Raw genomic sequence first — 22,592 nt, forward strand, 5'->3', positions numbered from 1 at the left:
TGTATTAAGCGGCTTTTTTTCGGGAGGAAGAAGGAGGACAACTTATGTTGACACGTTACTGAAAGATACAGGACTTAAAAAAGGTACTAACCTGCGATCAGGCGTACTAAAGAAGAGAACGCCTGATCACTGGTTATAAAGATACTGGAGGGGATACAGGACTTAAGGAGTGCAGTGCGGTTCAGTGGTTAGGACGCTTGCCTTGAGATCCGGAGATCCAGGGTTCAAGACACGATCTGACCACTCGTTGAATTTGATCCCGATAGACCCTGGTTTAAGGTCTCGGCTCACACTTGGAAATAGCCAACTGCTTTGCCTCTGGTCAGTTGGGATTCTTTAAAAAGTTGTTGTTATTCTGCGCACTTCATTGGCCCCGAAAAGCCCCTACAGTGGAGTGGGCAAGTAAGTATGTATGCTTAGCACGATCGATGAAAGATTGTGAAAGATGGAGGAGCATTGCCCGGTTGGAGTCCAATAGGAGCAGAGAAGAACAGAGCACCAACAAACTTAACTGATGAACATGACATGGTGTTGAAGAATCGATCTTAGGCCAAAGAGATTACGGGCCTTAGATTAACTCTAGATCAAGTCTTAATTTCGTAAAAGAGGTGGTTACTGGTCATCGTCATGGTAAATAAATGTTTCACATGGAAGTCATTTCCGTTGCAGACCGCGACCTTTCGACCGCTTACTGCTGGTCTTCTCCAGGCGATAAGGTCGACTGGTTTCTGGTTTCGCGCTACTATATATATATATATGAACGTCGGGTACAAACCTTTCTAAAAAGAGCATGAAAAACGTCCAGGTGAGAAGTGAGGTTGACCCCTTCTGGAGAGCTAAGCTCTTCTTCATCTTCCAGCCTTTGTTCCTCAAAAACATCCAGTTGAACCAACAAATCTTCATCGTTGTCATGTCTAACCGAAGTTAAATTTAAGCCAATGGTAAACACACTGCGGTTGAGAATAGATCCAGGATATTCCGACGAAGGGGGCAGAGAAATGAGGGAGAGGACACGCTACCTCGCTAAACCCGACCATTAAGAAAATTTGATGTGCAAGGTTTCACACGTTTCTTCGGAAAAGGCGGCTTCTCAGTGAAATAAATATTGCTATTCAAAAAGGTGTACATTTGTAATAGAATGCATATTAAACACAGAAACTTTTGCGAATAAAACCATGACTCCTACACATTAAAAATATGTGGAGACTGCTAGGCAGGGTTGTCGTCTATGAAAGTCCGGAAAAAAACAAAATCCGAGAGATTACACCTTATTCCAAAATGGACTCCATTTTAGTATTTTTAATTTGTTTGGTTGCAAATTGGCCTTTTTGGTCTCGTTCAAGGTTAAATATTCTTTTGAATTTTACGTCAAAAAGCGAGACCAAAAAGGACCAATTTGCAATCAAACAAAAGAATCCTAAAATGGCGGCCATTTTGGAACAAGGTGTCTAGGGGCCAGAGGCGACCTTCTTACCCAAGAAAAAGGCACAATATCCAAAAGCCAAAAAAACTAACAAGGCCGATGATTTGCGTCATCTTTTTTACGATTGTAAGAATGAATTTGCAAAGAACGAGTATGTTGTTTTAGTATGATGTTCTCGTAAAGAACGAGGCATGTTGTTTAATTTACTTGGTTTACATAATAAGAAACTGGCAACCAATCTGGAAAACACATCATTTGCGGTTTTCAGGCTTATTCTAAATCCCACGTTTCAACATGGCGAAGTTTCAACTTGACATCAATAGACTAAATTTCTCAGCTTTCTCAATACAAGGTTAAAAAGTAAATGCAAATAAAATTCGTCAGCAGTTTTTAAGGAATTCGTTGGTTCATTGAAAACATGCACTCTCAATTAAATTGCACAATTCATGCGGTCTTGATGGCCCGTATACTCTACTCAATTTATTTATTTCAGTTAAACTTGTCTCTGAAGTTTTCGCCTTTCCTTACCTTAAAGTGCTCAGGATATCCAGCAATCCCAAACCTGATAAAGAATAAATGGGAGCCATCACGTTTTCGTAAGATGAGATTCCATGCTTTTACACTTTTTAAACTTTCTACAATGAGCCTTACTATTTTGGCCAAAGGACAAAAAATATCGCGCACAGCATTTATAATGAAACGAGTGCAAGCGGTTGTAAAAGGTAATTAGAAATCTCACAATATACAGAGGCGGTTTCATAAAAAGGTCGAGAAGATGGACCACCTGCTTCAGTAATAATCTTGGAATAGAATAGCTTATGGTGATCTTGATTTGGTTGCCCAATTGCAAGGAATATTGGCATCTCAAGAGCTTCATGCGACAATTGTTCGTTGCGGACAGGAACACGAAATCACTGGACTACAGAGAAGTGAGATTGGACCGATTATTTTGAAGACATCAAACTGCGATAGGCCTCGATAGAAGGGAAAAATACCCACACAATTCTAATAAAGCCATCATGAAAATAAAGTTAAAACCAGCAGGATCGTCTTTCTATTCAAATCATTAATGAGCGCAGCGAATGTGGTCACGATTGATTTAAGGCCGACCAATAAGCGTAGCTATCACGGGGCTCGTGGCCTCTCAGGCAAAACACAGCTCCTATAATCTCTAAATCAGTCATTGGAACTGGTGAGTAGACAGGTCTGTTATTTTTAGAATGAAAGTTTATTGTTTCGGCTAATTGTTTGCTTAGATCCATTACTTACTGCGCCAAACAAATCGCTCGTCGTTGCACAGGCCGCTGCCTCCCAAATGACTCGGCCAATCAGAGGCGAAAGCGAAAAATAATCTTGACGTGCTCGCATCCATTTTCCCGCGCTTACTCTTTCGCTTACTACCGGTTACCTATGTTCAGTTTTGCGTTATGATTGGCCCATTTGATTGCCTTCGTCGGTTGTGATTGGCCAAAGCAATTACACTTTATTTCCCGAACTTCACTTCTCTCACCTGCAAATTCGTTTCGTAATCTAACGCGCTCGTCAAAGTCTTCAGTGGCGATAAGTATAGTGTTAATGAACGCTAGGCACGTAGTCATGTATGGAACCACTTCGGCATTTTTCAGTTCATTAATGATCAGGCTAAATCTGTACCTTTGTCCTTTGGTCAGCTAATTATGAAAGTAAAGAAAAAAATAAACGTCAATAATTAAATCAAGAAGGGAACTTTGCGCTGTATCATTCAAGCGAGTGCTTTCAACTTTATTGAAATTCATACCTTATAATTCTCGAGTGCATCGATAGCCAGTTGATGTCCTTGACTGGAATAAAGACACAGCGCCGACAGAAGTTCAAAAACTTGTTTTTTGATCATGGTGTTGTTTGTGTCGAGAGCTGAAAAAAAAAAGAAATAATCACAATTCTCGTTATTTCGCTTTAACCCTTTCACCGCCATCAATGCCATTGACGCCAGACGATTTTACTCGTCAATGGGGAATCCCTCGGTTGATTCGGAAGTAAACACGAACAAGAATTTTTCATCGAGTCAAGTAATCAGCGTAAAGCCTGGTTTACACTGCTACATAAGCATAAGTATAACCATAACGACGTTCACACATGCTGCATAAGCATAAGAGAAATGACATACGCAAGCGCAGTTAGCTCCAAAAAAACTCGCCGGAGAATGGGAGGAGTAACGTTTCCAAAATGACGCAGAAGAAAAAAAATTCTCCTCCTACTACTACTACTACTACTGTTTTTGCTTCGTAGAAGAAGACGACGGTGACGAGAAAACAGACTTACAGAGGTCCTGTTGGGAAAGGGATATTTCCGAAAAAGGAAAGAACAAGAAAACTAGGGAACTGCAACCAACGGACCGAGAATTTTGTTTCTGGCGATTTGTCGTAAAGGAAGCGGATAATTGCGAACCGCCTCAGCAAGATTTAGGGACTATTAACTTGAATATCCGTTGGCATCAAAAACAGCAGACACCTCGGTCTTACGCTTATGTTTATGTTGCACCCGGTTTACACAGTTATAAACGTGACATAAGCATAAGTATAAGAAAATGGAAACGATTCCTTTCTCTAATGCTTATGCTTATGTCACTCCCGGTTTACACAGCTTATGCTTATGCTTATGTTCATGCTTATGTTATGTCACAGAGTAAACAAAGCTTAATTGCTCAAAGGTAAAACTTCCCGTTTTCCCTGTCTTTCCTTAAAAAAAAAAAAAACTAAACGACTAAGGAAATTATTTTGTCTTGGCAAAATGTTTTCGAATTAAGTCAAGTTTCTTTCCTCGCTTCAGTTTTTAAAACCATTGCGACAGTTTTCAAAAACTAAACATTTGCGACAAAATAATACATAAATTTCTACTGCTCATAATTGTGCACAAATAATGCACGGTAGTTTTCTCTTGATGTCTTTCCTTGAAGCTAAGTGAAAGTCGATATCTAGATATCTACAACACAAATGCAACAGTCACGCGTAAGTACACAAAACATTCAATTGAGACATCCTCTGAGTAAATAAAATATATTAAAATTGGGACTGTCTCGCTGTTGCAAAATTGAAAGATTTTTTCGGCAAAAATTAAATCAATAAGGAGAAAGTTTAAGGGGTATACTAATATTACACATGCCACTGAGTTTACTTTATTCAGTTTAGCAGAATGAATTTTTATAATCAGAAGCAATTAATTGCCTACCCCAGCGGGAAGGGAGTTAAATTTTTCGTCTGAAGGACTTAATTTGCGCTCTCCTTTTGTTTTTAATTTCCCGAATCTAAATTCCAGTGAGAGGAGAGGTAGAATTGTTATCGTTTCTTCACGATACCGGAGCATATTGTCACTTGTAAATTTGCGTGGGTTTGCTTGGAGTATTTTTTGGGCATATGACAAGTCAACAGACAGAAATGTCCAGGCCATTCCTTGAGTCCTGATATTAAATAATGTATTCGTTCTTCCTGTGAGGCCAGTGTAAATTATAAAAGCTAAAATGAGTTTCTTGGAGAGTTTCCAAGAAATCTTTAAACCCATTTGAAAATTTTCGTGAAAACCAAGGCACATATTGCGCCCGTATGTATATCTAAAAGTCGTAAATTAGCTTTCATGTAAAAAATGGCTCCAATTTTTCTTTTTGGCCAGGAGACAATTTCTTTTCGAAAAATTGCAACCCAAAATAAACGGGTGCCAGTTTTTGTATTTTTACGAGTCTTGTAGGTTTTCCCACAAAGGCTACCAAAATATTGCAACCCAAAATAAACTGTTGACAGTTTGTCTTTCTACAAGTCTTTAGTTTTTCCACAAAAAATGTCAAGACAAAAAAATTAAAGCAAAAAACAAAGCCAACCTTTGGTTAAACTGCGAACCAATGATTTGTTTTGCACCAGGGAATCAAGACCTTGTTTAGAGTTCATGACGGCTTTGATACAATTCACGCACTCTAACTGCATGAAAGCTTCCAAAAATGCCATTTTCCCAGACATAGTTAATCTCTCCAGAGATTGAAAAAGAACTTCCAGTCCACCTTGAATAAGAAACTCCGATATCCATTGATTAGAGCTTGTTTGGAGCTTCGTTTTGAGCCCGGAAAAATTCTGAAGACGTGAAGTGCGGAGTAAACGAACGCATAATTCGGCTGAAATATCACTGGAAATGGAAGAGTTCTCAACTTTATCTTCACCTCTCGAAGAATTGAACCGATGTCGCACGACTTCCCATCTTTTGGCGATGCTACAATTAGCCATTAAGGCAACGGAGTGAGGCATCGAGGTGTGAAATTTCTCGTGCTATTATTACAACCAAGCTTCTCAATAACAACCCACTTGCGGTTAACCAGAAAGCACGTTTTCAGGTTATTACACAAGGAAAATGTGTCTTGGATTGCCTTGCAAATCCCGTGTAATATTTTACGAAGAATACACGCAAGATATCAATGATGAACACTAGCCACCTTATATCTCTTCAGTGCCAAGACATTAAAATCGAAACAAAAAAGGTCCAGGGCCATGAAGAGACAGAAGTTCGTAAGTGATACTGAGATGCAACACAAGTCCTTGTCTTGTCATCCCGCATTTAGACAGTATTTTACATTAAGAGGTCGAGCTTGTGATCAAACGAGATGTCATTTTCTACTGTTTGCCATCGTTTGACGGGAAGTAATGCCATTGAATTCATTAATTAAGACACAAAATAGCCAGAAGAGGTTTTAGCATATCGAACTAAAATATCGGAATCATTCGCCGCCGCTAAATCTTGATCTATGAAAGAAAGATTGGATTCATGAGCTTTCCATTAAAAGTACGATTTAAGTTGCAAATCGAAGTCAACCATTAGTTGATTTTCCGTAAACATTAGCCATCATTACAAAGAGAAAAGATATAGTGCAGCTGCAGGTGCACAGTTGAAGTGATCTAAGTCTAATGGCCTATTAATTTAAAGGCTCTGTCTGTCTACTGCTAATGAGATTCCATCTTTGCTGAAACCACAAGGGAATCTATTCAAACCATAACCAGTTTCAGTCTGCCAGTAGGCAAGAAAAAGGTGTAAACAGCATTAAACAGAAAGGAGACCCCGAGAGGAATTCTAGAACTGAATATAACTAGTCCATGGACTTCCAGATCCGATATGATATTATTTTAGAACATAACGGTCGTCATTTTTAATAGTGTGATGAAAAGGGAGAGACACTAGGTTGAGAACCAAGTAATGAATCACGTTGCTTAGTTTAATAAACGGTTTTACCTGCCTTAAAATAAACAGTGTAGGAAGCGTAGGAGTTTATAAATTATCGTTTGAATGAGTACAACAAGTCTGGCAATAATTTTCTCTCTGCCTTTGGTACATTACTTCATATACGCATTAATATTTAGTTGATCCAATAATAAATTCCTTAATTTTAATTATAATGTCTTTATAGTTCTAGGAAATGAAATTACTTTGTTAATTTCAGCACAATTCGGCTTTTGGAAGCTGTCTTTCATTTTTGTCCCAAGAAAGTCAAGAAAACTGTCTATTCGAGTGTCAGTAGAACCCTCGCCCTACTAACCCTCTCTTAGTAAGCACAGGCACCAGTTCCAGTCACGAGTTATCTGTAACAGATGATCACTGGCCTCCTTGGACGTTCAAATACACGTGCAAAGAACCGTAGAATTTGAATGTACGTTTATTTCTTAAATCGCTGAGACAGCCTCATTTGCTATGTTATGCGGCACATGAACAGCAAGCAACATGCGACAATATGAAAGTATTAGACGAAAATACATTAAAACGCCAATATAGCCGCTGTTGTGTGTTAGATACATAAACAAAGCTTTTCCGTTCGGGAGAAAGCTTCGCAACAAACGGTCAATACAGCTGTCTTTGTTGACAAAAGAGGTAATCGATTGTCTTTTTTTTTTTTTGTTTCAAACTCGCTTCCTTTACGCCACTATGCACAATTATCCCGGCGACAGACTAACGAGGCAAGCTGTTTAAATTTCTATAATTTTAAAAGTATTTGAACAGATGTACGCAATGACCGAAAGGCTTTTGAAATTGGTGCTCACACCTAAATACTTCACAGCTGCGGCAAACATGCAAACGTTGTTTGATATCCACTAAGGCGCTTACCATTTAGACGGAAATTTCGAAGAGAAAAATTTTTGTGGGATGGTACTAGACATTCCCTACCGAAGAAATGAGAAATGGAATGAGCAGTTCCATTTGTGAGTGCATTTCTGAATGCCGTAAGGATCTGGGTACAAATAATGCCCGTCAAGTTTAGAGATGTAATCCTCGCATCGGAGACTGGTTCTAGTGGTGCAAAAGAAATGGAACAGAAGATTCCGGTCGTTTCGGTCAAAGTGGAAAAAGAAGACAACCTTTGAAGGTTGTCCTTTCTTTTCGGAAAATTTCCGTTGGAGTCAATCGTTCCATTTGGTTTCCCACCGGAACAACCTTGGGCCGGTTGCTCGAAACGAATTGGTTTCCATGGTATTTAACGCTGGTTAGCGCTAACCATGCCACGAGCAACCCGGGCCTGAACAACAAACGGTAACCGGCCCAGTATTATGGTCACGTGTACTTGGCCTCTAAGGGTTGGAAATAACCAATGTGTAAATGGTACGAAAATGTCCCGTTTGGTAAGCAGTGACAAGGCCAAAAGTAAAGAATAACTTCTGAACAACGAAACTGTCAATTGACTAGAGGTTCGCTCTGTTTCCTCTCGAAATTAGCAAAATTCGCAAAATTTGCAAATTCTTGCAATTTTAAGTCCCCGCCAAATCCCTTGAGGAAAATTTGTTTGTTCAGAAACTGTAAATTGGTTATTATTGGTTACAATGTTGTAATCACTGTTATAGCTGTTATAGACCGTATTCATAAATGGCGGCTAAGTAATTATTCTTTTGTCTTTATGCTAATGCTAATCATCATAAAGGCGGCGAAATACGCGATACAAAAGAACCCTAAACTTGGCGCGCAACATGGTTTTGTTGCAAGTTTGGGCGATGTCTCCCGTTTTTCACTTTGCATGATCAACTTGTCGCGCAACAAAAGCATTTGTTGCGGGTTGAAGAAAGTTGAGCGCGGGTCTACTCTGAGCAACAAATTTTGGCTTTGTTGTTCATTTTTCATCAAGCTCACAACTTGTTGCGCACAAATGTGCTCGTGTACTAGCAAAACCAATCAGCGCCCTGCATTTCTTCAACCCGCAAAAAATGTTTTTGTTGCGGGTCACGTTGATCGCGCAAGGTGAAAAACGCGAAACATCGACCAAAACTTGCAACGAAACAATGTTGCGCGACAAGTTGAGGGTTTTTGTATCTCGTCTTTCGTCGCCTTAACTTAAGTTAACTAGCGTCGTAAACACGAGCAAAACTCAAAAGAATTTTTGTTCCAAAGTGAGGCTAGTTAGGATGATTAGCACAAAGACAAAAGAATAATTTCTTGACCGCCATTTATGAATACAGTCTATATAGGCCACTTTTTAAACTATCTTCGAGACGTTCTGTTTTTGGAGCATAAGTAGCATTCTGTTGATTCAGACGATCATGATCGAATCGTAAGCCTTTGGGCTATTCAGCCAAATCCCTCTGGAGGAGTTAAAAATTTGTCTTTTTTTTGTGGTTTTACCGCATGAGTATATATAAGAAATAGCCCTTTTTTCGACAATTGTTGGACAAGACAGATAATAGAGAGATTTAGCATCAAGTTTACACGCTCCCCGCGATCTACCGGGACGTTTAATTTCGTGATTCGTATTCACAAAAAGACTGTGATGGCATCGAAAGCGCGAGTTCTTCAAAAACTCTGAAATTTCATTTTTTTCTCAATCCTAAACTTTTTAAACTTGTTCATGTATAAATCAGGAAATTGTTTCGCTGATTTCTTTTTGTTATCATTATTTGCACAGTTAGTCATCTTAAAATTTGATAAAGCACAAATATCTGCATTGCATTTTAGGCACTGCAACATTACGTTAAAAGTTTGGTGTGAATGCAGAGCGAGTGGGGGAAGGCTGAATTGATTTTGTGGCGCAAAACGTTCCTTCTTTGTGTTAATTTAAATATCAAATATCAAAGTTATTATGTTTAAAATGGTAAGCTGCACTTTTGAAATACACAATTCTTCAAGCGGAAATCATAAATGCACAGCAATCAATTTTCAGCGTCAAGAGAGTCAGAAGTGACATTACTTGCATATATGATGTAACTAACCTCCACCAAGTCTTCTGGTAAATTCGCGATTTGCAATCATAAATTGCAAACCTGATTTGGAATTTAGCACCGTTTTGATGCAATAAGTACATTCAAGAAGCACAACTGCGTCCACAAACAATTTCCTGGAGCTCAGTCTTTCCAAAGCGCCTAACAAAACTTCCATCCCATCGTTATCGAGGAATTCGGTGATCCAATCTTCCGAAGAACTTTTTAGTTTACTTCGAATACCATAATAATTTTGGACAGACGGGGATTTCAAAAGTCGAACGCAGAACTCCGGAGATGCATCACTCGAAAGAATGTTAAACTGATTCTCCCCTGATAGCTGTCGTTTAAGATACGACCATCGTTTTTTTTCAACGGAATATCTCGCCATTTTCGATTGACTTTCACAGGTAGTTTTTGGTGGTAACGTGGCGCAGAAGCCATTTAAATGTCAGTCATGCTATTCACCATGGCAACGGTAGGTGCACGGATACCTACGGACCAATCTCGCTTTTTTGGTCAAATAGTTGGTGTTTCTTAAGGAGGGATGGAGCCACGTTTTTTCGAAGTGTTAAACAGCGATAAAACACAAAGGAAGGATAAAAGAGAAAGTATTTCAATTGACATCGCAAGAAAATAGTGAAATTATCACGGGAGAAGGGTCATTTGTCTTTGCATTCGCATATTTGTTTGAAAAAAAAGGTCATTTAAGAAGATGAGAATGCCGAATAATTTGAAGCTTCATGATTTCATGATCTGTTAGCCTTTTACAAAAAGATGAATTAGATGTGAAAGATGAATTAATGCAGATTTAAATGAGCTGGAATAAATGAATATACGGGGCTGAAAAGCTGATTTTATTCAGAATCACGGTGTTATATACCAAGTTTTAAACGGCCAAGATTTGTCGACCTTCGTTAGCTACGATTCTGTCTTAAAGACTGCTTCACGAAGTCATCAGTATAAAGGAACTCTGGTGTCCTCACTGGGGCGTATCGTTTATTTTTTGCGTATGTAAATGAACATCAAGCAGGCCTTGACGGGGGAGGGAAAGGGAGGTAAAAGCCACGCGGGAGCCGGGGAGAGGAGGGAGGGGCAGGCTTTCCCCAGTTCCCTCTCGGCTTTTTTCTCCCCTTGCCCTCCTCTGACAACGCCTGTTGTCACTGTTTGAACCCCAGAGCTTTTCGCACCATTTTCAGTTCGTTTTAGCACACATAGTGGGAACCATGATTTTAAATATTATGTTGAACATACAAGACTTATTTTCCTGGAACGGAGTGGGAATGGAATAGCCTCCCATCTGATATTGCAGTCATTGTAACTGCTAACTCTTTAGATATTTTAAAGAACTTGTTAAGCAATTATCTACGAGATTTGTAAGAGTTGGCACATCACCAATTCTTGGGTTGCACGTGACGTCACAAAAGATAAAATGCTACACTAAAGAGCCTTTTGAGTTTTTATCTTGATTAGCTACAAGAGGTTTTAAAAATATATTTGCTCCCATGTTTTCAGCTCGGTACCGTTCTTCGTTTCGAAAATAGAGCAGTTTGAATTTCAGAGTTTTTCACAGTACGTGACATGTTGACGGCTTTCAAAAAAATGCCAGTCGCATAAGAACACCGATTTCCCTCGGGTTTTTGTGGCCTAAACAGCCAATATACTAGGAGACGTGTCTATACGAAACCAGCCAAACTAAATTGCGGATGTTTCCACAGGTTTGCGGCCGCCATGTTGGTGTACTTCAGCAGTATACCAACATGGTGCCTCCATACTAAACTCTACAAGTTTGAGTACTAAATTTCGCCGAATAACTCAATTACAGTATATCGCACAGCCCTGAGACGTGGACCCGTTGTTTATTTATTCCTCTTCTATAACATGTCCATTTCTTGACTCAATTTCTATAATGGTAAGCGATTTATGTTTTCAATTTCAACTTCACTACACCGACAAATGCAATCCATTAGGTTTATTTTGGTATCTTTCGGCCTCGCACCAGCAGAAGGCATGAACCACCTACATGTGGAACAATAACAACAACTAATTGACTACGGGAAACGATTCCCTGTGACACCGCCGGATACGAAAAACTAAAAAACCCCCGTGGGGAAAAAAAAAAACTGGAAACGTATTCCCCGAACCAATGCAATGCCACGATCCCTCCGGGGTTTAGAGGACCTCTAGTTACAAAATAATAATGATTTATAAAAGAAACAAAAGTTAATCGGACTGATGCAGGCCTAGAATGCCTCACCACGTGATGAACTGACACTTTATAGACAACCTCCTACCCATCATGCCTTACACCAATCGTTCCCAGACCCTTCTGTTCCCGTGCCGTAGAAATATCAATTTCTGTCTCATTCGCACGCTCAACCGTCAGAAATTATATCTTGCGTGACATGCAACCCAAGAATATTATTATTTATTATCTATTTATTTATCGCTGTTACTTTTTTGTATTTCTTTGCAACAGTAAATTGAAGTTTGTGGTTTTTTTTAAATTTAATGTTAGTGTGAAATATTGTTATGTATTAACGTGCGCCGTAGGGTTCTCATAGAAAAATTGGCTACCTGAACCTAACGGCGCCTGCTCACTCCTCGTGCTAACATCAATGCACCAATTAGAGACGCTTTTGATTGTTCACAAAAACCAAGCAAAAGACACCTTGTTTCAGGGTTCCACGGAATTCTTCTCTCCCTCAGTCAAGAGAAGAGCTCTGGGGACGAGATTGGACGTCATCTGTGATCTATTACTGAACAGATGCACAGCAGCATGGAATGGAATTATATATATATATATATATAAAATCAAAAGTTTTTGATGATGATGTCAGCTATGCGTCTGGCCTCTCACAGATCATTCAGTGGCAAGAACCAATCAAAATGTGTGCATTATTATTAAGCTTATTATATACAAGTAAATTTATATGTACGATAACGTGACTTATTAGCCGGTATCAAAAATACCATAAAACTCTTTGTTTGTCCCAAATAAGCATTGTTTCCAGTTTCTCTTGGGACTATTGTAAGTGCCAAGAGAAAGTATACAATGCTTATGCAAAATTTTGGAGGGAAAAAACAAAGATTATTATGGTATTTTTGATACTGGCTAATTCTATACTCAACAGAATATCGCGTCTCTGATTGGTCAATACAGACGAATGCATAAATGGGTTAGTTGTCACGAAATGCACAACCAAGTTCACACAATTTCCTATGCTTATATTATCATATATTATTTCAAATATCACGCAATGTACTCTTGCTTGAACTAAATGTATCGCATAGGCAAAAAAACGTGGTATACAAGTTTTGCTTCTCTTTGGTGTAATATTGAAACTGGACACTTTTCCCGGACGATAGATCGAAACTATTTATCAAATCTCAAAAGGTCAAAAAACAAAAGCAAATATTTCAGCCGGTATTATTATCAAATGTGATATTAGACATATTTTTTGCTTAGCAGAATAACAAAATGGTCTTTTGATCAAGTCAGTGAATTTCCCTTAGCAGAGGATGCGAAAAAAAAGGAATAAGGCCCAAAGAAATCCTTGAGAATCGACTGAGAGAGATTGTTTGGGCATCAACAGAGGTTTCGAAACTCAAAACCCAAGTAAAATGTTTGATATCACAGAAGAACAATCCGTGTGGCATTTTAGCCTACTTTTTCTTGCAAATACGATTTATGTACAACCCCTTGAGGAATAAAGCAAGATCTAGAATACGTTCCTTTCCAAGGACAAATTCAATTGCATTTTCTTACCGTAACAAAACTGACAGACGAGTGCCGGAGAGACGACAAAGTGTTGCACCCCAGCTTCCGAGTTAAGGACTTCTTTGATGCAGCGGACGCACTCAGTCGCAACATAAGCATCCATAAAGGGACTTTCATTATTTGAGCTTGACAAACGCGATGAAAGGATCTCTAATGCGTTCATGAGTACATCTAAGCCTCCAAGGGAAAGAAATTCTGCCATCCACGTCGTTGAACATTTGGCAAGTTTGGGGTGAAGAGCAGAGAAATTTTTCAGAGATGGAATACGAAGCAAATTGATGCATAATTCTGGGTCGGCGTTGCTAAATTGACCTTGGTTTGATTCTACAGGGACATTTTGCTGAGAAATGAGAGACTTCCGAATTCTTTGCCAGTTTTGACTGGCCATAACTCAAACAGTTCCTTAGTTTGAGATAATAGTAATAAGCGCATGAATGGGGTCCATATTGTCAAAGGTGCTCTCATAATTCTGAATAAATCATGACAAAACACGTGACACACACAAGGTCACAAAAGGTTAAACGTGGCTCTCACGACCATATATTGATGTGCTCTCAGGCGATGGGAGCTTAAGATCTCATACAGAAAACCTACGAAGGCCTGTGCACCGGTGGCTCAATAGGTTGTGCATCGGGCTGCCACGCGGGAGGTCGAGAGTTCGACTCCAGCCGAACCTACACTGAGGAGAAAGTGCAGCCACCCGCAAATGGTTAGACTTTGAGTCTTCTCGGATAAGGACTGGAAACCGGAGGTCCCGTCACATAGCCCTTGTTGGAAATCAAATAGTATGGCACGTTAAAGAACCCACTCACTTCTCGAAAAGTGTAGGGGACGTTGTCCCCGGTGTTGTGGTCTGACCTAATCTGGTCGGGGGCATCTTTCACTTCCTAAAATAAATTCAGTGTAAGCTGCGTAGCAAGCAGTCTGGCCAAAGTTCTCCACAAAACGCATTGTAAACAAGAGGCTACAGTTAGCCTATACTCGGGCCTGCAAAGATACAGTGGTGTATGGTTAATTTAGCACTTAAGCAGATCTTCAGTAATTCAAACAACGCATCACAGTGCTCTCCATGATTTTGGATTACTTCATGTAAACAGCGCCACGTGCCTTCCATTGTGCATTGCCCAATCAAAACAACGCCACGTGCTTTCTATTGTGTATTGCCCAATCAAACACCGCCACGTGCTTTCTACTGCGCATTTTGCTTCACCAGAAAAAAATTAAATCTGACATGTTTTATAACTCGGTGCCCTTACGGCCTGAGTAATTAGTCCTGAAGAGCGCCGAGAGGGAGAGACTAATACTTCACTTCGGCCCAGAGAAGTCAGTGGCCAGCACCCTGCCCACTGGATTGCGATACCTGAGCACCAGCGTTACATTCCTCTCAAAAAGTCGCAACTATAGCAATTGTTCCCAGCATCACTGTTGTCGAGGCTCGTTTCAAGACAAGATGATGGCGTAAAGTTGCCAAAACGTCTCTTTCCAAGGACTTTTCCTCACGCTGAAGCGAAGGAACCAAGGAAAGGGCCAAGTTAAGCAGGTTGTAAGCTGCGATCATGCGTTTTTTCGTTATCCAGAAGGAGTCCCCCTCCCTCGGTTTGCCAAGAAAGAACGTCTGAACCCGGTTGTACAGTACAGCTTTGAAAAGAAGGTTGCCCCAGACGAGATATTCCATTTTAAGATTTTGAGATCACCGCTATTACGAACGTTACTTGTTACAGTAAAGCAGTAACGAAAGGTAAAGGCCTAAAATTCAGGCATTACCCGGCTTTGAACCCATGGTCTCTCCGTTACCAGTGCAGTGCTCAACCAAATGAGATATCAACATCGAGCCAACTGGGAGCTGAGGTGGTCATCATTTGTCACTTCATTTATTAAGTTAAATTGAGCCAAATCTGGCAACCCGTCAAGCGAATCATAAAATAACTCCTTAGAACAAAAAGTCAGAAGATGACAGGAAATTCTATAATGTGGTTACTTCGTAAACTAGAAAAAATACAAAGTGCTTTTCCGGTCTCTTCTTTCTGAAAACAAATATCGATAATGTCAGTCCAGGTCGGTAGTCGGTTAATATTTTTTCTGTCGGTAGTAATTTTTTTTTTCGTTTTGTCCGTAGTCGGTAGTATTTGTCGCCCTTTGCCGCTAGTCAGTTAAACAGCAGAATAAGTATACCTAAGGTCCGATCCAAACACTGCTCCGCTCATGTGCCGAACCTAACTCAATAAAGTTCGACTAAAGAGCGACTTTGGAGCGACGGCTGATTCATACGCCGTACCTGTGTCGAACCAAACTGAAATCCATACAATGGTAAAGGGGCCTAGGTACAGGTAAAACTTCGGAGTGTATTGTGGTAAGATCATGAAATATCACAATTTATGCGTTAGGTTCGGCACATGACAAGAGCGCCGTGTGAATCAGCCGCCGCTCCAAGGTCGCCTAGTGCGACAGATCCTGCCAAACTTAACGTTGCTGGCCGCTCCAAACCTAACCTGCCGAACCAAGTTATGTGGCAAACGTGCTTGATTGACGCCCGTTTCCGTAATGTGTTTTAATAGTAGATACGTAAGCTCGTTAGGATGGTTTGAACTAGACTTGAGAGTGCACTTCGGCTTCTTTGAAGGAAATGCCCTTCTATGGCCACGAAGTAGGCTAAATTAAACTCGTTCACATCTGAAGTAGGACTCAAGTGTACTTAAGGTGTACTTACTTTGCTAGTATGAACCGACCATCGGCGTCGAGTTCGAATGTACGAATGTACCGTGGGAACCAAAGATGCTGATTGGTGGGTTACGTTTCACGCATCAATTGATTTAGTCATCTGTGGTTGGCGTCGGAAGTTTGACTGATGTAAGCCAAAACACAGTTTGGCCGAATGTTTGGTCGTTGGCCTTTGAAGATGAATTCCGCAGAATTATGAAAACCGCAGTAAATGCGCACGCATAAGATAAAAATCAAAGAGGTAACAATTTGGGGGCGTTACAAGTGGCTGGCGTTTGCTTCCGAATGAAGATTTTTGTCGCAAAATGTCTCACCGCAGTCAACGCAAACTCTCGATTAAAAAAGGCCTTTATTTAAACTACATATCACTGCTCTGTTAAGATGGTCAGTTCATTTCCTGAATGTGAAAACGCAACTATACTTAATAAAAATGAACTAGAAAGAAATAAGGGCAAAATGATACGTTTTTTTTTTTTGTTTCGTTTCCTCGTTTGACTTCAGGGTGAACTATTTACACAGTGAGGTAGAGTGGCCAATCAAAACAGAGTTTGTAATTGAAACTCTAAACATGTATGAGTTGTAAAAACAAACTTGTGAACACGTGACTCTGAAGTATCGCAAAATCATAGATCATCATAACGCTGACAAACAAAAAAGTGACGGAAATGGGTCAAAAAATATGAAGTTTTGGCTATCTGAATGATTTGGGGTTTAATAGATTAAATCGATATATTGTTGAAAAATCCAAGCTATCTCTCTTCGTGTTAATAAGTAATGTAAACAATAGAAAATGGTGAATGTTAGACATCTAGTTGAATAAATAGACAAATATATAAAACTAGTACTGGACATTAACCTGAAATTTAGAGACGTTTCGCCTAGAACCACTAGGCTTCTTCATGCACGATCGTTTGTGAAGCTCTGCGACCCGGCTCTGCGAGCATGTGGTTACCCCAAATGGTCCTTCCACAAAGCCACGAAGTCCCAAGATAACACCGGAGCGGCCCCACGCAGAGGGCCAAGACATCCCTTACTTCGACGGGGTCTCTGACAGAATAAAAAACACTTTCCAAGCCTTTGGCGTGTCAACAGTCTGCAAGCCTGTCAACATCCTAAGAGAAAAGCTTGTGAATGTAAAAGACAGAACCCCAGTGAAAAGAAGTACAACCTGGTTTATTGCATCAAATGCGCCCACCCGGGCTGTGATGAATCTTACGTCGGGGAAACTAAACAGGCCCTAAAACAACGATTGAACCAGTACCTAAAGCCGAGCTCCAGCTAAATATCTACAACGACTCCCCGGTATACACCCACAGGGTTCCCAGTGAACATAACACCTTCCCCCCTGATGTATTCTAAACAAGGAGGCGCGATGGTTCGAGCGGGGAGAGAAGGAGGCGATCTGGGAGAGGGTTGAGGCCCCCTCCTTAAATAGGAGGGGTGGACTGAGGTTTCGCTTTTCTCTTTCTTGGGACACTGTTTTGCGTGGTGTCCCGTCATGCATCTCGGCCTGCACCAACGATCGTGCATGAAGAAGCCTAGTGGTTCTAGGCGAAACATCGCTAAGTTTCAGGTTAATTTCCAGTACTAGTTTTATTTATTTGTCTAATGTAAACAATCTTCGCACTGGTGGGTCGTAGTAATAAATTGGGTTAACCGGGAACCAGTTACTTTAAAGATAGTACCGGTAACTGCCTAGGTTCACATGTAACACAAGTAATGGAAGATTCACGGAAAATGGAATTTGAAATGTTCTGCAGTGGCATTTGAAGGTAAAATAGGTATTTGTAGACTTCATGTACTGTGCAAATAAACAAGTATCTGTTCTCCTCTTTAATGGTTAATATTCCTCGGCAGGCCTCTCACCGTTCAGAGAGTTTGCGTCCACATTTCTATCTTCTATCTTTATCAGGCTAGAGAGCGCGAGGGATGTGAGTCAACATGCGAGCCATGCAAGTCAACATGCAGACAACGCAGTTTTTGAAAGCTAACGGTTTTGAATGGGTGCTTAGACAAACACTCTTTATTAAAATTAAATGCGAGACTCGCATGGCTCGCTGGCTCCCAAATAGATATCATTAATTCTTGGTTAGGGTCAAAAAATTTTCGTTTACTCTTCTGTAATGTTGTCATAATCTTATAATAATCAAACGCTGGTTATTACGTTCCTCCAGTATTACACATAAATCTATGCGAAAAAAGCCGTCAATGTTGGCCCTTTTGACTTTAAAACAAATCCATTTTCTGATGAGACTGGAGGAAGAGACACCCTGGTAACGAGCTCGTATTGTCCGGATGTCCATCTTCGCTTGAGTCTTGAGTCATTGGTTCATCAGTAAAAACGTCATGTGATATTGAAGGAACATTGCTGTGCGTGCCCGAATGTAAGTGCTGCTCAAGTTTGAACTTCCAGGAAGTCAGTGAGTTTCACGTTGGCATCAGTCAAATTGCTAAAAACTCCCGCCTAATCATTTCTAATCGCATATCGAATATAGCAGGCGGAAACATCACCGAAGCTGCTCATTGATGAATGGAGACGTAACAGATAGCTGGTTGGCAAACAATTGGTTGACACATGCACAGACTACAATTGTGTAATGTAAGAAAATGCCTGTTGTTTTCGTCCATAAACCAGGCGGTGATGTCCACCTATAGCATATTTGACTGTTTTGATAAACATCTAAAGAGAAGTGGCCCGGTTGCAGTGATGATAACATGGTTCAAATTTCGATTCCTGACATGACGGGAGGTTATTTCGCCGCGATTCTATGCAAATCCAGCGTGTGTGCGAAATCTCTTGATGATAATTTGGGTCTAATTGTAAAGTAACTTATGACCTATGGGATCCTACACAAGCTCGAGTGCACAAACAAGTTTGTTAAACAAATGTAGAGAGTTTCGTTCTCTAACAGTAAATACTTTCGTACTGTTCAATACTCCTTTTTCAAGTGTACTCTGTAGTCGACCGCGGTGATATTCGGTTACGTCTGGTTCTGCTTCAATTTTCATTTTCGCTGTTTTTCAGGGGTGAGCCCACAAGCTTGGTAATGTAAATAGATACAGGACATTGATAATTGCGGCGTGCTGTTTTCGTGATGTGTTTGGACACACTTGACCAACTTCAGCCGTTATGCAAAGAGCCTGTGATGTTTTTTCGCTAAATAAGTGGTATTATGAAACCCTCTAGAGAGAGGATAAGTTGGTTGAATTGTAAATTTCTGATGACCTCCTTAAAATAGGTTTTTTATTTACGTGAAATTATATGAAACGAATGAAGAGACCGTGTGCCAAGAATTGCAAAACAAATAAAATCATGAAATTAGCAATGAAAAGATGCTAATTCAAATGTCATCAAGTTTAATTTTACAGTCAGTCAAATGTAGTACTGGAGTTGGCAACCATATTTTGCGCACCCCGGGTTGAAAAACACATTTTCCTTTCAGAAATTCCTAACCGAAAATTTTTAGGGTTAAAAGAAAACCCGTTTTCGAGCCATGCTCCGTTAGAGTGCATTCGACTCGAGAATACCACTCCACTAATTGGCCCATTTTACGTCAGCGCTGTTTAATAATCTTAGAAATCAAAAATTACTTCTTCATGCGAAACGGTAAATAAGAACTCAATAAATTTTACTACTCACCAGTCCCGAGATGTCTCGTTAAGGAAGAGTCATTCGCCATATATTCCAACCCGGTAACATTGTTCATAACAGCTTTTATGCATCGAACACACTCGAGTTGTAAAAAAGCATCGGAAAACTTGCCCAGACCACGCTCGCTAAGTTTCTCGAGTACTTCGAAAAGCGAGCTCAATCCTCCAAGCTCTAAGAATTCCGTCAACCACTCTTTCGAACAAATTCCTAGTTTTGCCTTAAGGCTTGAGTAAGTTTTGAGAGATGGGATTCTCACGAACTTTATGAAAAGCTCAGGTTCAACAGCATTTAAATTTTGAGGTATTCCATTTCCTCCAGAGTCTTTGTCGTCTGAAACTCCAAACCCAGCTTTCAAAGAGAGTTTTTTCCAAACTTTGGACATGTTGATAGTTAAAGTCGAAAAAACTGAATGAGAGGCTGATAAATTACCAACGTTTTCAGAACTAACCGAGATAAGTTTGTTTTCCTTTTACCGCCCCCTTACTTCCCGTGTTCTCTGCCAAATTATCCAGTATTGTGACGACTCCGTGACCTCGTGGTCGAACAGAGTTAGTGGTTATTCTAATGAGTACAACCTCAACAACGTCACTGTTCACTTTAAGGGATCCACGTTGTCACGTCTTCTTTGGTTTCACCGTTTTGAATCTACTCTTAGACGGGTCAAATTCAGACTTGGTGGGAAAAATCCAGACTGAGCAAAATATTGCCAGCAGTGAACTGAAATTTGCCTTTTAAATCTTATTTTGCCAATGTGAGCACGTGTTTGTCTCATGGCCTAGCCTCTTTCATTTGGAGTCGCTAAAAAAACATGAGGTTTACATCAATAAAAAAAGTTTGCTGATGACTGTGATGATACCGACCGCGTACCAGTCATTCAAAGTTATTATCGTATTTATAATCATTATGATATGAGTACAGGAGGTTTTCACGTGACGTCATCGCCGCCATGTTGGCGGACGAAAACAAAAGATCTCTCATTAGATTCTTTTGTTCGTCGTATATTCCTCCATTGTTATTAGTGTCTCTAGAGGCTTGTTGAAAACGCCCTATTTGGGTTTCTTCCAAACTCGCCACTTCTCAGGAAACTGTCGTTACAACTTCCCAGGCTAAAATCGACTTATTACAAAACGTAGATAACATCATCGCAGTTAGATGAGCAACTTCAAGCGTCGCAAAGGTTCTGAAAATCCAGGACCGTCATCCCGGCTGAACGGATTCATACCTGCATGGATTTTTTCGGGCGTTCTTACGCAACTTTCCAACTATTCATTAACGGGTCTTTTGAATTTGAAACCTAATTTCGTTGAGTTTTATATGCTCCAAGTTAAAATGTCGATGTCACAGCTTGTAATGAAAAGGAAGAAAAGCGAAATCAGAAACAGAAAAATCTCCAGTGAAATTCAATATAATTTAAAATCATTATGATATGTGTTTTCATTTGGGGTTGCTTCCAAACACGCCACTTGTCAGGAAACTCGGTCAAAATCGCCCGGGGAGTGAAGGGGGGGAGGGGGGGTGGGGGACACTCCCATATAAAAATGACATGGGTGCTCGCCGGCAATTTTGAGAAGAAACCCCAAGAGGTACCAAGATCCTGTCTTGTGGCAGTGGCATGAAATTTTTTTTCACCCCAAAGAGGCACCAAAGTATGGGTTTTAATTAGACAAAATTAAAAATTAGTTAATTAATTGTCAAATTAATGTCTCCTGTCATAATTTTTCGGCGCAATGCCCTAAAAGGTACCGCTAAAGCTCCCGCTGTGGACCTTTTGAGGCTGAACACCCTAAGAGGTACCAAAGCCGCTTTTTTAACCCCCAAAAGGTACGACGAGCACCCCGTCCTTTTCATTTGGGAGTTCCCCCCCCCCTCCCCCCGGGGAAATTGACTTTCTTAGGCCTATTCCAAACGTCGTGCTACTGCCGTGCCGAACTCAAATGAATTTGGCTTGGCAGTGGCACGACGATGGCACGGCAGCGGTTTCAAACGTCGAACAAATACAGTCACGCCAAATTCACAAGACAAAACAAACCATCCATCCAGCGTAACAGTATGCAAATAATGCAAAATACATTAAATTAATTGAGTTCGGCGCAACAATAGCACGCCGTTTGAAACCAAGTCGTGCTACTGCCGTGCGGCACGGCAAGTCCTGCCGTGCTAAGTGGTCGTGCCGAACCTAAGTCAATCGACTTCCTTAGGCCTTTTCCAAACCGTGCCTATCTCGTTCGCAGAGTCTTCGTTCCCCTTGACCAGCGGGTCGGGTTACGAGAGACCGGCTGGTCAAGAGGAACGAAGACTCTGGGAACGAGATTGCTGCCTTAAAATCGAAATGACAATTTCATTTGAGTTCGGCACGGCAGTAGCACGACGTTTGGAACAGGCCTAATTACAAAACGCAGTTAACAGGGCGGGAAAATGTTTGTCCAATTTATTGACCTCCTCTATGACAGGTTCAGTCAAATATTGACCAATATTGAGCATAAGATCAGTTATCGTAGCAAACACGCCATAACAGGATAACTGTTATCGGTTGAAATTTGTTTGTGTTTCCTTGAACAGTGAAAACTCACAAATACAGACTTTGGACTCTCGAGAATCGTATAAGGGTAATTTTATTCGATCTGAAATTAATACAAGAACGTATTACAAACAAAAAGATTTATCAGGTCAATTGAAAGAAACACAAACGAAGCAAATAACTATGATAATCAGCAAAATCAAAGAGTAGATATTACATTCAAGTGACCCAAGCGGTCAATGTAGTCTCACACGCGACCTATTGTATAATCTCTCTGATATAATTCTAACAGAAACAACTTAGATCACAGACTT

The 22,592-nt window shown here is 40.3% G+C and overlaps 1 protein-coding gene across 3 annotated transcripts in view; it reads right to left on the reverse strand.

Annotated features, from left to right (window-relative positions):
* The window catches only part of LOC138017914 (inverted formin-2-like), a 40,697-nt gene extending 20,422 nt beyond the window's left edge, over positions 1-20,275 (reverse strand). The window contains exons 1-5 of one of the 3 annotated variants that reach the window (XM_068864921.1): positions 19,749-20,275; positions 3,201-3,316; positions 2,934-3,093; positions 1,952-1,985; positions 776-914 (exon numbers count right to left, since the gene is read on the reverse strand). In XM_068864921.1, coding sequence (XP_068721022.1) covers positions 776-914; positions 1,952-1,985; positions 2,934-3,093; positions 3,201-3,316; positions 19,749-20,142 — 843 coding nt within the window. In that variant the 5' untranslated portion in view covers positions 20,143-20,275. Of the gene's footprint in view, positions 1-775; positions 915-1,951; positions 1,986-2,933; positions 3,094-3,200; positions 3,317-5,273; positions 5,772-13,378; positions 13,857-19,748 lie in introns of those variants that run through there. The other 2 variants (XM_068864920.1, XM_068864919.1) reach the window with 2 other exon arrangements.
* Between the last annotated feature and the right edge of the window lie 2,317 nt (positions 20,276-22,592).

This window comes from Montipora capricornis, chromosome 9, assembly GCF_036669925.1.
Source record: "Montipora capricornis isolate CH-2021 chromosome 9, ASM3666992v2, whole genome shotgun sequence".
Lineage (NCBI taxonomy): Eukaryota > Metazoa > Cnidaria > Anthozoa > Scleractinia > Acroporidae > Montipora > Montipora capricornis.